General features: G+C 37.3%; 1 protein-coding gene across 1 annotated transcript in view; it reads left to right on the top strand.

Moving 5' to 3' along the window:
* Window positions 1-504: 504 nt before the first annotated feature.
* Window positions 505-16,527, top strand: part of ssh1b (slingshot protein phosphatase 1b) — a 40,582-nt gene continuing 24,559 nt past the window's right edge. Inside the window, exons 1-2 of the mRNA XM_087790485.1 lie at window positions 505-923; window positions 4,754-4,791. Coding sequence (XP_087646611.1) covers window positions 849-923; window positions 4,754-4,791 — 113 coding nt within the window. The 5' untranslated portion in view covers window positions 505-848. The remainder of the gene's footprint in view (window positions 924-4,753; window positions 4,792-16,527) is intronic.

Raw genomic sequence — 16,527 nt, 5'->3', positions numbered from 1 at the left:
AATTTATTTGCAGTTTGGAACTAATATGAGTAATATTTATATTTAAAAAAATGTAATGTATTGTCTTGGAAAGTAAATGATAATCATACAATATTCTGATGACACTGAAATACTTCCATAGATTTCAAATAAAGGATATTTATGACTAATATAAACGTTTATATTCATGGTATTGTGTAAAGATTTTTTTTTTCTCTCTGAAAGTATTACTTGTATCATATAAATGTTTGTAAAGATAAAACACAACCGATTTAAAACGTCAATTTATTTGCAGTTTGGAATTAATATGAGTCATATTTATATTTTAAAAATGTATTGTCTTGGAAAGTAAATGATAATCATAGAACAATAACTGATTCGTTAACGTAACAAACCGTCATTTCTCGACAAAACGTTTGTTTTGTTAATATTGTGCAAATAAAACGTCGTGATATGAAACATGTCGTGTGTCGTGAACAGATGTCGTGATACATGTAGTACCGGAGCGTGTATTCTGGCCCAGACACCTTGACAACATTGGCCCAATGACAGCGCACACGCAAACTAGGCCAGCCAATCACAGCGCGGCTCTCATCTGCATGTCATCTCTGCCTCTGTGGATCCTCGCAGCGTGTTTTGGTTTCGACCGAGACCACAGTCTGGACCAGGACCAGGACCCAGGGACCGAGGAGCGGGATTCAAGACCGGGGCACTCTGGACCAGGGGGGTCGGGACTCGTGGGACCAGGATCTGATGAAGACTCGGGAGAGGACTCGCGGCGGGAGACGTCCTGGGTCCTGAGGAGAGACTGACGAGGCGTTTTCCTGCCGCTGCCCCCCCATCGCACCCCCATCGCAGCCCTCGCCACCATGGCCCTGGTGACTCTGCAGAGGTCCCCCACCCCCGGCGCAGCATCCTCGGCCAGCATCAGCAGCGGCGCGCAGGTGAGCCTCGACCTTGATTGACAGCTCGAGACGCACGGTGACAACTTCCTGACGTGTTTGAACAAAAAAACCATCGGCTCGGTTCTGCTGCTGATGTATGACGTCATGGCAGAGCTCTGGGATGATGTCACTCAGACTTGTTTGATGGTCAGCGAGAGAAAAACCTGCGTTTGTTTGAGTGTTTAGTTCCAAGAACACGAGTTTATTCTTTTAAAATACTAGATCGTGTTCATCAATGTCGAAATATTCTACAAGTAAATATCCTGCTCCACATTTATAATGTTAATGTTAATAAAGACTTGAGAATAATGTCGTAATATATCAGATAAAATAATGTTATATTATATTATATTATATTAGAATCATAATCAAAAACTGCTTTATTCTACAAGTATATATTGATGAAGATTTATTTGAACCAGATCAGATACATTTATAAGAAATGTTGATAAAGACTAGAATAATGTCGTAATATATCATATAAATAATGTTATATTATATTATATCACAATCATAATGTTTATAAGTTGTTCATAAGATTTATTAGAACCAGATCAGACACATTTATAAGAAATGTTAATAAAGACTTGAGAATAATGTCGTAATATATCATAAAGAATTGTATTATATTATATTATATTATATTATATTACAATCAGAATCAAAAACTTCAAATACAATACTACAAATATATATTGATGAAGCTTTATTAGAACCAGATTAAACACATTTATAAAAAATGTTAATAAAGCCTTGAGAATAATGTCGTAATACATCATATAAAATAATATTATATTATATTATATTATATTATATTATATTATATTATATTATATTATATTATATTATATTATATTAGAATCAGAATCAGAATCAAAAACTTCTTTATTCCAAAAGTATATATTGATGAAGCTTTATTAGAATCAGATCAGACACATTTATAAAAAATGTTAATAAAGACTTGAGAATAATGTCGTAATATATCATATAAATAATATTATTTTCTATTAGAATCAGAATCAAAACTGCTTTATTCGAGGATCAAGTATATATTGATGAAGCTTCATTATAAGCATATTAGGGACATTTACAATTTATTGTAAATTAATAATTGTATAATGTATTATCTAAAAAAAATTACAATAATAACAGCTTTATTTGCCAAGTTTATATTGATAAAATAAATAAATAGAATATATATATATATATATATACAATGAAGGGATATATATGTTTATATATCGCTTTATTCTAAGCATATAAGTGAAAATTTTAAAAATGCTAATAAAGAACTAACAATAATATTGTAATATATCAAATAACATTCAAAATACAATATTAAAATCATCATCAGAACCAGGTTTATTCAGATTCATTTACTTTATACACAGATTTTTATCTTTGGCTCTCATTGAATTTAGACATTTTAATAACTCTGGAGAAAAGAAATAAAAATCTAGTAATATACCAAAAATACTGCACTAGTCAAAAATGCGTGAATATTGACAATATTCTTAATTAATTATGATATTATAATAATATTGTTGATAATACAGGAAGAATAAACGTGTATAAATATATAATAATGAAGCTGATCCTGGTTTGGATTTAAAAGAACAACCTTTAAAGACTTTTTCTGGAGTGACTTAAGAAATTAAGATTAAAGATGAAGTTTTATTGACAATAAACAGTTTTTTTTACTGAACTCACAGTTTTTTTGTTTGTTTTTTTAAAACGTTCTATTTTTATTTCCATTCAATCTCATGTGTTCACAGAACATTCCTGGAGTTACTCACAGCTGAAGAAAATATATTGTCAGGATAAACTTTGTTAGTAAAATTGATTGTTATTTTTATAAAAAACTATAAAAACATTTGCATTACACATTCCCAGTCGAACTTCATTAAAGATCTGAGGATTTGTTTCTTTAGTATTCGGACAAAAAGTATTTTCAGTTAATACATGATAAAATTTATTTCACTTCTTTTGCACTTTTGTAAATAAAATAAAAATTAAAAAGCAGCTTCAAAACAACAATTACGTGAAAGAAAAACGTTTTTTTCTTGATCCAAAAAAACTAAACTTGAAAAGTTTTTGACTGAAGCAACTTTTTGTGGATTTAATAGTTGAGACATAATACTCATAATTACTGATACTATGACTTAAACACAAAAACATTACTTTCATCAAAGAAAAAACCTTAAAAAGGCATTTGTTTGAGTCTCGACTAAATTCTTTTTTCATTCAAACACTTTTCTGAATGAAAGATTATATATTTGAGTTGATAATAAAGAAAGAAACTCACCTTCATATTCAACTGACTCGTCCTGCTTTAGATCACGTGACGTTCAAACACGACTAGTTTAACTCGATAACTAGACGATACCGTTATCGTGAACTTCAATTATGAATCTGGAAATGAAGAGGATTTTGTTAAAAGTGAACGTTTGTGTCACAATTTTATTTGAGTTTTTTTTTTTATAATTATGAGCCAAAAACTATTACATTTCTTTAAAAATCAAAATGAATATTTTCTCTTATTATTCAAGAGAAAGGGGATCTACTCTGAATGTCCGGCCGATGATGAAGCTCCTCGTCGATGAAACTAAATAATGGTGAAATAAACTGGACTCGAGAAAGTTAAAGATCATCGAGGACTGAAGGAGGAGAAACAAGAAAACTTGTTTCAAAATATTCTCGTAGATTTAGTTTGTTTCTCTCACGTCACGCTGACGACGCTCACCAGCAGATGGCGCTGTCGGGCCAAGATTGTGGCAGATGGACTTTAGTCGGTCATTTGTTGTTGTTTATTATAATAATAACATTAAATACTTTTTAAAAATAACAATCGGTCGTTACTTATAAAATCATTCTAATTTTATCAATTAATTTAATTTGCAATTAAAAAATACAATAATACGTTAGAATTGAAATTGTTAGAATTGAACACGCGATATTTAGACTGAGTATGTTCTTCAAGTATTTTACAGTTAAAAGTTTTAAAACTGTTGAAAATATATATAAGTCTGTATATATGTTGGTAACATTCGGAAGTAAATCAGTGTCGTCATCATCATGTTGTAACATTGAATTTTTTATTAGATTTATGTTGTTTTTTTAAGGATCCATTATTTATATATTTTATTAACAAGTGAATTCGATACATTTCATATAAAACATTGATTTTTTTTAGTTAGTAGTAGTTTTCATAGGTTTTTACGTTTAGATTATAATCTTATAATTCTTATAATTGAAAAAGTGAATTTTCTAAATTTAATGATTTTTCATTTGTTTCTAATCAATATCGACATGTTGACGGAGACGCGTGATTGGCTGAGAAGTTAATATTAGATTAATTATTAAGTAAGTAAGTCAGTTTCCTTTAAGAAACATCTTAAGACGTTTCTATTTGTTCAGGCTTTTCCTTGAATTTCTCGAACTCCTGTGTTGTTCTCGGTGTTGTCTTGATCTTTGAAGTATGTACTGTTTTGAGTATTGTTTTGATTGTTAAAGCGCTTTGTGACCCTGGTCTCGAAAAGCGCTATATAAATATATATTACTTACTTACTTACTTACTTATATTTGTTTATATTTTCCAGACCATAATATCATAATCATAATATCCAACTCGCTGTTAAATTATGAATTATAGTAATAAATAAAACATTATAATGTTGAAAAATGTGTTTTTAAATTATTGAAAAATACAGGATTGTATATAAAAATGTAAAAAAAGTTTCACCATTGAAATTGTTGACATTAATATTGTGACACTGATCGACGTCTGTAATCAACACATTCATTTATTGATACTTCGGTTTTGTCTGCAGGACTTTGGCAGCGATGACGACCGGAAGAATAATCAGAGGTGAGATGTTGTCGTTCACAAATCAAGCTCTGTGATTGGCTGAGGCTGAAGCTGCTCCGGTCATGTGACCAAACTAGGTTTGTGTGGATGATGTCATGGTTCCACTGTATTGATTTCAGGAGCTTTTATTGTCTGCAGCAACACAGGAAAGATTCACTGAAGAAGAAGCTGTTCAGGGGTTTGATGTCGTGTTTAAACATGTTTTTATTCTGTGCTTGTTGTGTTTAAAAAAGTGATTTAAAGCATAAAAACATACAATATGTTAATGAAGTCGTTCAGTGTCTTCTGAATATTGAATGATTTAATTTAACTTTGAATTTTCTTATTGAAACATTGTCGTTGGTTTTTTTATTGATTTAAAAAAGAAAACAATTTTAATAATCAATATTTTCTCTGTTGGTTGAGAAATGTTGAATTTGTTGATTTTTTTCTATAATGTGTCACAACTTACATTTTCTAAGTTATATTATTTTCTAAACCTCTTTTTGGATCGTTTCACGGCTCGTCCTGACATCTTACAAGACAAGCTGATAAAAACAATTGTACAAAATATGTTACAGAACACATTGTTAAGGAACACAACGTTACAGAACACAATATTACAGAACACAATATTACAGAACACAGTGTTAAGGAACACAGCATTACAGAACACAATATTACAGAACACATTGTTAAGGAACACAGCGTTACAGAACACAATATTACAGAACACAATATTACAGAACACAGTGTTAAGGAACACAGCATTACAGAACACAATATTACAGAACACATTGTTAAGGAACACAGCGTTACAGAACACAATATTACAGAACACATAATTACAGAACACAGTGTTAAGGAACACAGCATTACAGAACACAATATTACAGAACACAATATTACAGAACACAGTGTTAAGGAACACAGCATTACAGAACACAATATTACAGAACACATTGTTAAGGAACACAGCGTTACAGAACACAATATTACAGAACACAATATTACAGAACACAGTGTTAAGGAACACAGCATTACAGAACACAATATTACAGAACACAGTGTTAAGGAACACAGCATTACAGAACACAATATTACAGAACACAGTGTTACAGAACACAGTGTTAAGGAACACAGCATTACAGAACACAATATTACAGAACACAGTGTTACAGAACACAGTGTTAAGGAACACAGCGTTACAGAACACAATATTACAGAACACAATATTACAGAACACAATATTACAGAACACAGTGTTACAGAACACAGTGTTAAGGAACACAGCATTACAGAACACAATATTACAGAACACAGTGTTACAGAACACAGTGTTAAGGAACACAGCGTTACAGAACACAATATTACAGAACACAATATTACAGAACACAATATTACAGAACACAGTGTTACAGAACACATTGTTAAGGAACACAGCATTACAGAACACAATATTACAGAACACAATATTACAGAACACAGCGTTACAGAACACAATGTTACAGAACACAATATTACAGAACACAGTGTTACAGAACACAGTGTTAAGGAACACAGCGTTACAGAACACAATATTACAGAACACAATATTACAGAACACAATATTACAGAACACAGTGTTACAGAACACAGTGTTAAGGAACACAACGTTACAGAACACAATATTACAGAACACAGTGTTACAGAACACAGTCTTACAGAACACAGCGTTACAGAAAACAGTGTTACAGAACACAGTCTTACAGGAAACAGCGTTACGGAAGACAGCGTTACAGAACACAGTCTTACAGGACACAGCGTTACGGAACACAGCGTTACGGAACATAGCGTTACAAAACACAGTCTTACAGGACACAGCGTTACGGAACACAGCGTTACGGAACACAGCGTTACGGAACACAGCGTTACAGAACACAGTCTTACAGAACACAGTGTTACAGAACACAGTCTTACAGAACACAGTGTTACAGAACACAGTCTTATAGGACACAGCGTTACGGAACACAGCGTTACATAACACAGTCTTACAGAACACAGTGATACAGAACACAGTCTTATAGGACACAATGTTACGGAACACAGCGTTACAGAACACAGTGTTACAGAACACAGTCTTATAGGACACAACGTTACGGAACACAGTGTTACAGAACACAGTCTTACAGAACACAGTCTTACAGGACACAGCGTTACAGAACACAGCGTTACGGAACACAGCGTTACGGAACACAGCGTTACGGAACACAGTGTTACAGAACACAGCGTTACAGAGCGCAATGTTAAAGAACACAGTGTTACAGAACACAATGTTACAGAACACAGCGTTACAAAACACAGTCTTACAGAACACAGCGTTACAGAACGCAATGTTAAAGAACACAGTGTTACAGAACACAATGTTACAGAACACAGCGTTACGGAACACAGTGTTACAGAACACAGCGTTACAGAACGCAATGTTAAAGAACACAGTGTTACAGAACACAATGTTACAGAACACAGCGTTACAGAACGCAATGTTAAAGAACACAATGTTACAGAACACAATGTTACAGAACACAGCGTTACGGGACAGGTGTTACGGAACACAATGTTGTAACATTCGTTTGGAGCTGCTTGGCTGGGGTCTACGCTCCCTGAGTACTTATCTAGGTAGACTTGTGTGTTGGTCTTACAGTTGCCAAAGTATCTGTTCTCATGACCCACAACCCTAGCTTGCTGGGACTTGTACACTTAAGTACCTGAAGATTTGGAATATGGAAGTACATCAGTACCATTGTGAGCTTCTACCTCGTCAATCATGCAACGTCTGTGTGTTTGATCAGTATCTCGGTGCTCTGTTGGTTTAGTCTGGAGTCACTATTACACCCACCTTTATACGTTGAATTAAAATATATATCATTTAGAATCTAAAGTTGAAACTAGAACATGAAACTCTGTGTGTTCAAATATTCGACTCACAGTCACATGACCAGATGATTGACAGCCTCTGTGAGCCGAGAGGTCAACGACCCCGTGACCTTCTTGTTGATCCAGAACAAGATAAAAGTGGAAACAAAATGGAACTAATTGCTGCGATGAGCAGGAAGTGATGAAGTCAGTGACAGGAAGAGTTCAGTTGTCGTGAGGATTCTGCTGACGTCAGCAACATTACAAACATAACAAACATAACAAAGCTTCTTTGTTGTGTGTTTGCTTCTTTGTTGTGTGTTTGCTTCATGATGGTGTGTGTCTTCTTCTTTGTTGTGTGTTTGCTTCATGATGGTGTGTGTTTGCTTCATGATGGTGTGTGTCTGCTTCTTTGTTGTGTGTTTGCTTCATGATGGTGTGTGTCTGCTTCTTTGTTGTGTGTTTGCTTCATGATGGTGTGTGTCTGCTTCTTTGTTGTGTGTTTGCTTCATGATGGTGTGTGTCTGCTTCTTTGTTGTGTGTTTGCTTCATGATGGTGTGTGTCTTCTTCTCTGTTGTGTGTTTGCTTCATGATGGTGTGTGTCTGCTTCTTTGTTGTGTGTTTGCTTCATGATGGTGTGTGTTTGCTTCTTTGTTGTGTGTTTGCTTCATGATGGTGTGTGTCTGCTTCTTTGTTGTGTGTTTGCTTCATGATGGTGTGTGTCTGCTTCTTTGTTGTGTGTTTGCTTCATGATGGTGTGTGTTTGCTTCTCTGTTGTGTGTTTGCTTCATGATGGTGTGTGTCTGCTTCTTTGTTGTGTGTTTGCTTCATGGTGGTGTGTGTCTTCTTCTCTGTTGTGTGTGTGCTTCATGATGGTGTGTGTCTGTGCGTGAAGGTGTGTGAGAGTGCGTGTATGTGTGTGTGTGAGTGTGTACATATGTGTGTCTGCTTGCTTGCGTGTGCGAGTGAGTGAGAGTGTGTATGTGTATGTGAGTGAGTGTGTGTGAGAGTGTGTGCATGAGAGTCTGGTGTGTGAGAGTGCGTGAATTTGTGTGTGTGTGTACGTGTGTGAGTGATTGTGAGAGTGTGTGTACGTGTGTGTGTGTGAGAGTGCGTGTACGTATGTTTTTGTGTGAGAGTGTGTGCATGAGAGTCTGGTGTGTGAGAGTGCGTGTGTGTACGTGTGTGAGTGTGTGTGAGAGTGTGTGTACGTATGTGTGTGTGTGTGTGTGTGTGTGATTGTATGTGTGTGAGTGTGAGTTTTCTCTCTCTCTCACTCTGATGCCAGCGAACAAGATTTTCACTCATGAAAGATGCTGTTGTTGTGTGTCGAGTGTGAAGTTGTGCGACAGACACACAAACGATGTTTCATATCTGATGGAAGTGAGTTTGACGATGAAACAAGTGATCGACGTGTTTCCTCGACTTCTGGACGAACCGTCGTCGACTCCGAGGGAAAAGTGTCTGTAAGTTCAACTCTATTATGATGGTACCAGAGACCTTCGACCTTTGACCCTCACACTGTTTTAAACTTGATTTGTTTACTTCATCAAACTAGAAAATACAGTAAATACACAAATCATAGAATTAATTAATATTACAAAAGTTGTTTATCACAGAGTTCCGATCATATCAGTGTCATCAGAATATTTAATTAAATTAGCGTTAAAAAATACCTTTATTTTTAAACACATAGTTATATTTTCTAAACTTAGTTAACGTAAGTTAACAAATACATTTTCTAAATTGAATAAAAAAGATGGCATTATTATACCAACATTTTGACTTTTTAATTAAAAGGCTACAACATTTATTTTGTATTTATTTGAATCATTAAATCAAACTCTATGTTTAAAAAAGTCAATTTAATTCGTTAATTAAACTATTATTTTTAAACAATTTCAAACCTGATGAAAATACAATAATAACATCAAATTATTAATTTCTTGGATGAAGTGAATTCAACACTTAAATGTTTCAATTAAATCTTTATTCCGAAGTCTCTGGTATGATTTTAAACATTAGGAAAAACGTGTTAGCTCACAACACGAGCTAATGCTAGTTAGCAACAAAGCTAACGCTAGCATCATCAGCTGTGGTTTAAGAATAAGATATTAACTTACCTAACTACCTTAACTTAGAGACTTGAATGACAGGTAGAGACTTGAATGACAGGTAGAGACTTGAATGACAGGTAGAGAGTTGAACGACAGGTAGAGAGTTGAACGACAGGTAGAGACTTGAATGACAGGTAGAGACTTGAATGACAGGTAGAGACTTGAATGACAGGTAGAGAGTTGAACGACAGGTAGAGACTTGAATGACAGGTAGAGACTTGAATGACAGGTAGAGACTTGAATGACAGGTAGAGAGTTGAACGACAGGTAGAGACTTGAACGACAGGTAGAGACTTGAATGACAGGTAGAGACTTGAATGACAGGTAGAGAGTTGAACGACAGGTAGAGAGTTGAATGACAGGTAGAGAGTTGAACGACAGGTAGAGACTTGAACGACAGGTAGAGACTTGAATGACAGGTAGAGAGTTAAACGACAGGTAGAGAGTTAAACGACAGGTAGAGACTTGAATGACAGGTAGAGAGTTGAACGACAGGTAGAGACTTGAACGACAGGTAGAGACTTGAATGACAGGTAGAGACTTGAACGACAGGTAGAGACTTGAACGACAGGTAGAGACTTGAATGACAGGTAGAGACTTGAATGACAGGTAGAGAGTTGAACGACAGGTAGAGACTTGAACGACAGGTAGAGACTTGAACGACAGGTAGAGACTTGAATGACAGGTAGAGAGTTGAATGACAGGTAGAGACTTGAACGACAGGTAGAGACTTGAACGACAGGTAGAGACTTGAATGACTGGTAGAGACTTGAATGACTGGTAGAGACTTGAATGACAGGTAGAGACTTGAACGACAGGTAGAGACTTGAATGACAGGTAGAGACTTGAATGACTGCTAGAGACTTGAATGACAGGTAGAGACTTGAATGACAGGTAGAGACTTGAACGACAGGTAGAGACTTGAACGACAGGTAGAGACTTGAATGACTGGTAGAGACTTGAATGACTGGTAGAGACTTGAATGACAGGTAGAGACTTGAATGACAGGTAGAGACTTGAATGACTGGTAGAGACTTGAATGACAGGTAGAGACTTGAATGACAGGTAGAGACTTGAATGACTGGTAGAGACTTGAATGACAGGTAGAGACTTGAATGACTGGTAGAGACTTGAACGACAGGTAGAGACTTGAACGACAGGTAGAGACTTGAACGACAGGTAGAGACTTGAATGACAGGTAGAGACATGAATGACTGGTAGAGACTTGAATGACGGGTAGAGACTTGAATGACGGGTAGAGACTTGAATGACGGGTAGAGACTTGAACAACAGGTAGAGACTTGAATGACAGGTAGAGACTTGAATGACTGGTAGAGAGTTGAATGACAGGTAGAGACTTGAACGACAGGTAGAGACTTGAACGACTGGTAGAGACTTGAACGACAGGTAGAGACTTGAATGACTGGTAGAGACTTGAACGACTGGTAGAGACTTGAACGACTGGTAGAGACTTGAACGACTGGTAGAGACTTGAACGACAGGTAGAGACTTGAACGACAGGTAGAGACTTGAACGACAGGTAGAGACTTGAATGACAGGTAGAGACATGAATGACTGGTAGAGACTTGAATGACGGGTAGAGACTTGAATGACAGGTAGAGACTTGAACGACAGGTAGAGACTTGAACGACAGGTAGAGACTTGAATGACAGGTAGAGACGTGAATGACTGGTAGAGACTTGAATGACGGGTAGAGACTTGAACGACAGGTAGAGACTTGAATGACGGGTAGAGACTTGAACAACAGGTAGAGACTTGAATGACAGGTAGAGACTTGAATGACTGGTAGAGAGTTGAATGACAGGTAGAGACTTGAACGACAGGTAGAGACTTGAACGACTGGTAGAGACTTGAACGACAGGTAGAGACTTGAACGACAGGTAGAGAGTTGAATGACAGGTAGAGACTTGAATGACAGGTAGAGACTTGAACGACAGGTAGAGACTTGAACGACAGGTAGAGACTTGAACGACAGGTAGAGACTTGAACGACAAGTAGAGACTTGAATGACTGGTAGAGACTTGAACGACAGGTAGAGACTTGAATGACGGGTAGAGACTTGAACGACTGGTAGAGACTTGAACGACTGGTAGAGACTTGAACGACAGGTAGAGACTTGAATGACAGGTAGAGACTTGAACGACAAGTAGAGACTTGAATGACTGGTAGAGACTTGAACGACAGGTAGAGAGTTGAATGACAGGTAGAGACTTGAATGACAGGTAGAGACATGAATGACTGGTAGAGACTTGAATGACTGGTAGAGACTTGAATGACAGGTAGAGACTTGAATGACGGGTAAAGACTTGAACGACAGGTAGAGACTTGAATGACAGGTAGAGACTTGAACGACAGGTAGAGACTTGAACGACAGGTAGAGACTTGAATGACAGGTAGAGACTTGAACGACAGGTAGAGAGTTGAACGACAGGTAGAGAGTTGAACGACAGGTAGAGAGTTGAATGACAGGTAGAGACTTGAACGACAGGTAGAGAGTTGAACGACAGGTAGAGACTTGAACGACAGGTAGAGACTTGAACGACAGGTAGAGACTTGAATGACTGGTAGAGACTTGAATGACTGGTAGAGACTTGAACGACAGGTAGAGACTTGAACGACAGGTAGAGAGTTGAACGACAGGTAGAGACTTGAACGACAGGTAGAGACTTGAACGACAGGTAGAGACTTGAACGACTGGTAGAGACTTGAATGACAGGTAGAGACTTGAATGACAGGTAGAGACTTGAACGACAGGTAGAGAGTTGAACGACAGGTAGAGACTTGAACGACAGGTAGAGACTTGAACGACAGGTAGAGACTTGAACGACTGGTAGAGACTTGAACGACAGGTAGAGACTTGAATGACAGGTAGAGACTTGAACGACAGGTAGAGACTTGAACGACAGGTAGAGACTTGAATGACAGGTAGAGACTTGAATGACAGGTAGAGACTTGAACGACAGGTAGAGAGTTGAATGACAGGTAGAGACTTGAACGACAGGTAGAGACTTGAACGACAGGTAGAGACTTGAATGACTGGTAGAGACTTGAATGACTGGTAGAGACTTGAATGACAGGTAGAGACTTGAACGACAGGTAGAGACTTGAATGACAGGTAGAGACTTGAATGACTGCTAGAGACTTGAATGACTGCTAGAGACTTGAATGACAGGTAGAGACTTGAACGACAGGTAGAGACTTGAACGACTGGTAGAGACTTGAATGACAGGTAGAGACTTGAATGACAGGTAGAGACTTGAATGACAGGTAGAGACTTGAACGACAGGTAGAGACTTGAACGACAGGTAGAGACTTGAATGACTGGTAGAGACTTGAATGACAGGTAGAGACTTGAATGACAGGTAGAGACTTGAATGACAGGTAGAGACTTGAACGACAGGTAGAGACTTGAATGACGGGTAGAGACTTGAATGACAGGTAGAGACTTGAATGACAGGTAGAGACTTGAATGACAGGTAGAGACTTGAATGACTGGTAGAGAGTTGAATGACAGGTAGAGACTTGAACGACAGGTAGAGACTTGAACGACAGGTAGAGACTTGAACGACAGGTAGAGACTTGAACGACAGGTAGAGACTTGAACGACTGGTAGAGACTTGAACGACAGGTAGAGACTTGAATGACAGGTAGAGACTTGAATGACAGGTAGAGACTTGAACGACAGGTAGAGACTTGAACGACGGGTAGAGACTTGAATGACAGGTAGAGACTTGAATGACAGGTAGAGACTTGAATGACAGGTAGAGACTTGAATGACAGGTAGAGACTTGAATGACAGGTAGAGACTTGAACGACAGGTAGAGACTTGAACGACAGGTAGAGACTTGAATGACAGGTAGAGACTTGAATGACAGGTAGAGACTTGAATGACGGGTAAAGACTTGAACGACAGGTAGAGACTTGAACGACAGGTAGAGACTTGAACGACTGGTAGAGACTTGAACGACAGGTAGAGACTTGAACGACAGGTAGAGACTTGAACGACTGGTAGAGACTTGAATGACAGGTAGAGACTTGAACGACAGGTAGAGACTTGAATGACAGGTAGAGACTTGAACGACTGGTAGAGACTTGAACGACAGGTAGAGACTTGAATGACTGGTAGAGACTTGAATGACTGGTAGAGACTTGAATGACAGGTAGAGACTTGAATGACGGGTAAAGACTTGAACGACAGGTAGAGACTTGAATGACAGGTAGAGACTTGAACGACAGGTAGAGACTTGAATGACAGGTAGAGACTTGAATGACAGGTAGAGACTTGAATGACAGGTAGAGACTTGAACGACAGGTAGAGACTTGAACGACTGGTAGAGACTTGAATGACAGGTAGAGACTTGAATGACAGGTAGAGACTTGAATGACAGGTAGAGACTTGAATGACAGGTAGAGACTTGAATGACAGGTAGAGACTTGAATGACAGGTAGAGACTTGAACGACTGGTAGAGACTTGAACGACAGGTAGAGACTTGAATGACAGGTAGAGACTTGAATGACAGGTAGAGACTTGAATGACAGGTAGAGACTTGAACGACTGGTAGAGAGTTGACAGAAAGTGATTGATGTCCGGACTCCCGGCGTGTCTGCAACATGACTTGTCATGTAATTCGATTTGAGGAAACAATGACTCGACATAGTTGCAGAGACTAGAGACTGTGATCTCTTTCATCCCAGTGTGTGTTTGTGGAGGAAAACAAAGCCTCTCTGTGTTCATGCGGGAAAGATGCTGCTGCTCTGGGCTCGATTCAGACCCGACTAATGGATCCAGGAAATGATGGGAATGTTGCTGTGAAGAAATGAAAAGTGTGAGGAAAGTCTTTCTTTAGGTCGTGTAGTTCTTTTTATCACCAGCATACGTTACTGAAGGTGACTTCTGTGGAGTAAATGGATTCATAGTTTTATTTTTAATATATTGTTTATCATATTCATTTATTATTTTCCTTGGATTCATGTGTTTTCACAGAGAGATTCAAGTAGAAACTAGAGTAGTATGTGTTTGTCAAGAGTGTGTTGATGCGTGTCAGGATACAAGGATACAACAAATACTGATAGTGTAGTAACAAGTATATATGTGTAGTATTGTCCAGTACTTGACTCTGGTGTTGTGATATTGTAGTAACAAGTATATATGTGTAGTATTGTCCAGTACTTGACTCTGGTGTTGTGATAGTGTAGTAACAAGTATATATGTGTAGTATTGTCCAGTACTTGACTCTGGTGTTGTGATAGTGTAGTAACAAGTATATATGTGTAGTATTTTCCAGTACTTGACTCTGGTGTTGTGATAGTGTAGTAACAAGTATATATGTGTAGTATTGTCCAGTACTTGACTCTGGTGTTGTGATAGTGTAGTAACAAGTATATATGTGTAGTATTGTCCAGTACTTGAGTCTGGTGTTGTGATAGTGTAGTAACAAGTATATATGTGTAGTATTGTCCAGTACTTGACTCTGGTGTTGTGATAGTGTAGTAACAAGTATATATGTGTAGTATTGTCCAGTACTTGACTCTGGTGTTGTGATAGTGTAGTAACAAGTATATATGTGTAGTATTGTCCAGTACTTGACTCTGGTGTTGTGATAGTGTAGTAACAAGTATATATGTGTAGTATTGTCCAGTACTTGACTCTGGTGTTGTGATAGTGTAGTAACAAGAATATATGTGTAGTATTGTCCAGTACTTGACTCTGGTGTTGTGATAGTGTAGTAACAAGTATATATGTGTAGTATTGTCCAGTACTTGACTCTGGTGTTGTGATAGTGTAGTAACAAGTATATATGTGTAGTATTTTCCAGTACTTGACTCTGGTGTTGTGATAGTGTAGTAACAAGTATATATGTGTAGTATTGTCCAGTACTTGACTCTGGTGTTGTGATAGTGTAGTAACAAGTATATATGTGTAGTATTGTCCAGTACTTGAGTCTGGTGTTGTGATAGTGTAGTAACAAGTATATATGTGTAGTATTGTCCAGTACTTGACTCTGGTGTTGTGATAGTGTAGTAACAAGTATATATGTGTAGTATTGCCCAGTACTTGACTCTGGTGTTGTGATAGTGTAGTAACAAGTATATATGTGTAGTATTGTCCAGTACTTGACTCTGGTGTTGTGATAGTGTAGTAACAAGTATATATGTGTAGTATTGTCCAGTACTTGACTCTGGTGTTGTGATAGTGTAGTAACAAGAATATATGTGTAGTATTGTCCAGTACTTGACTCTGGTGTTGTGATAGTGTAGTAACAAGTATATATGTGTAGTATTGTCCAGGACTTGACTCTGGTGTTGTGATAGTGTAGTAACAAGTATATATGTGTAGTATTGTTGAGTACTTGACTCTGGTGTTGTGATAGTGTAGTAACAAGTATATATGTGTAGTATTGTCCAGTACTTGACTCTGGTGTTGTGATAGTGTAGTAACAAGTATATATGTGTAGTATTGTCCAGTACTTGACTCTGGTGTTGTGATAGTGTAGTAACAAGAATATATGTGTAGTATTGTCCAGTACTTGACTCTGGTGTTGTGATAGTGTAGTAACAAGTATATATGTGTAGTATTGTCCAGTACTTGACTCTGGTGTTGTGATAGTGTAGTAACAAGTAAGAATGCTTTTTAAGCTGATGTTTGGACATATTTGGTATCCTCTCGTCCTCAGTCATCATTCTTCCTTCAGCTGTGGTGGACGTAACGACTGCTGCCATCT

The sequence above is a fragment of the Callionymus lyra genome, chromosome 5, assembly GCF_982586985.1.
Source record: "Callionymus lyra chromosome 5, fCalLyr1.hap1.1, whole genome shotgun sequence".
Lineage (NCBI taxonomy): Eukaryota > Metazoa > Chordata > Actinopteri > Syngnathiformes > Callionymidae > Callionymus > Callionymus lyra.
Note: the sequence above shows the minus strand (reverse complement) of the source record. Positions and strands in the feature narration are given on the sequence as shown.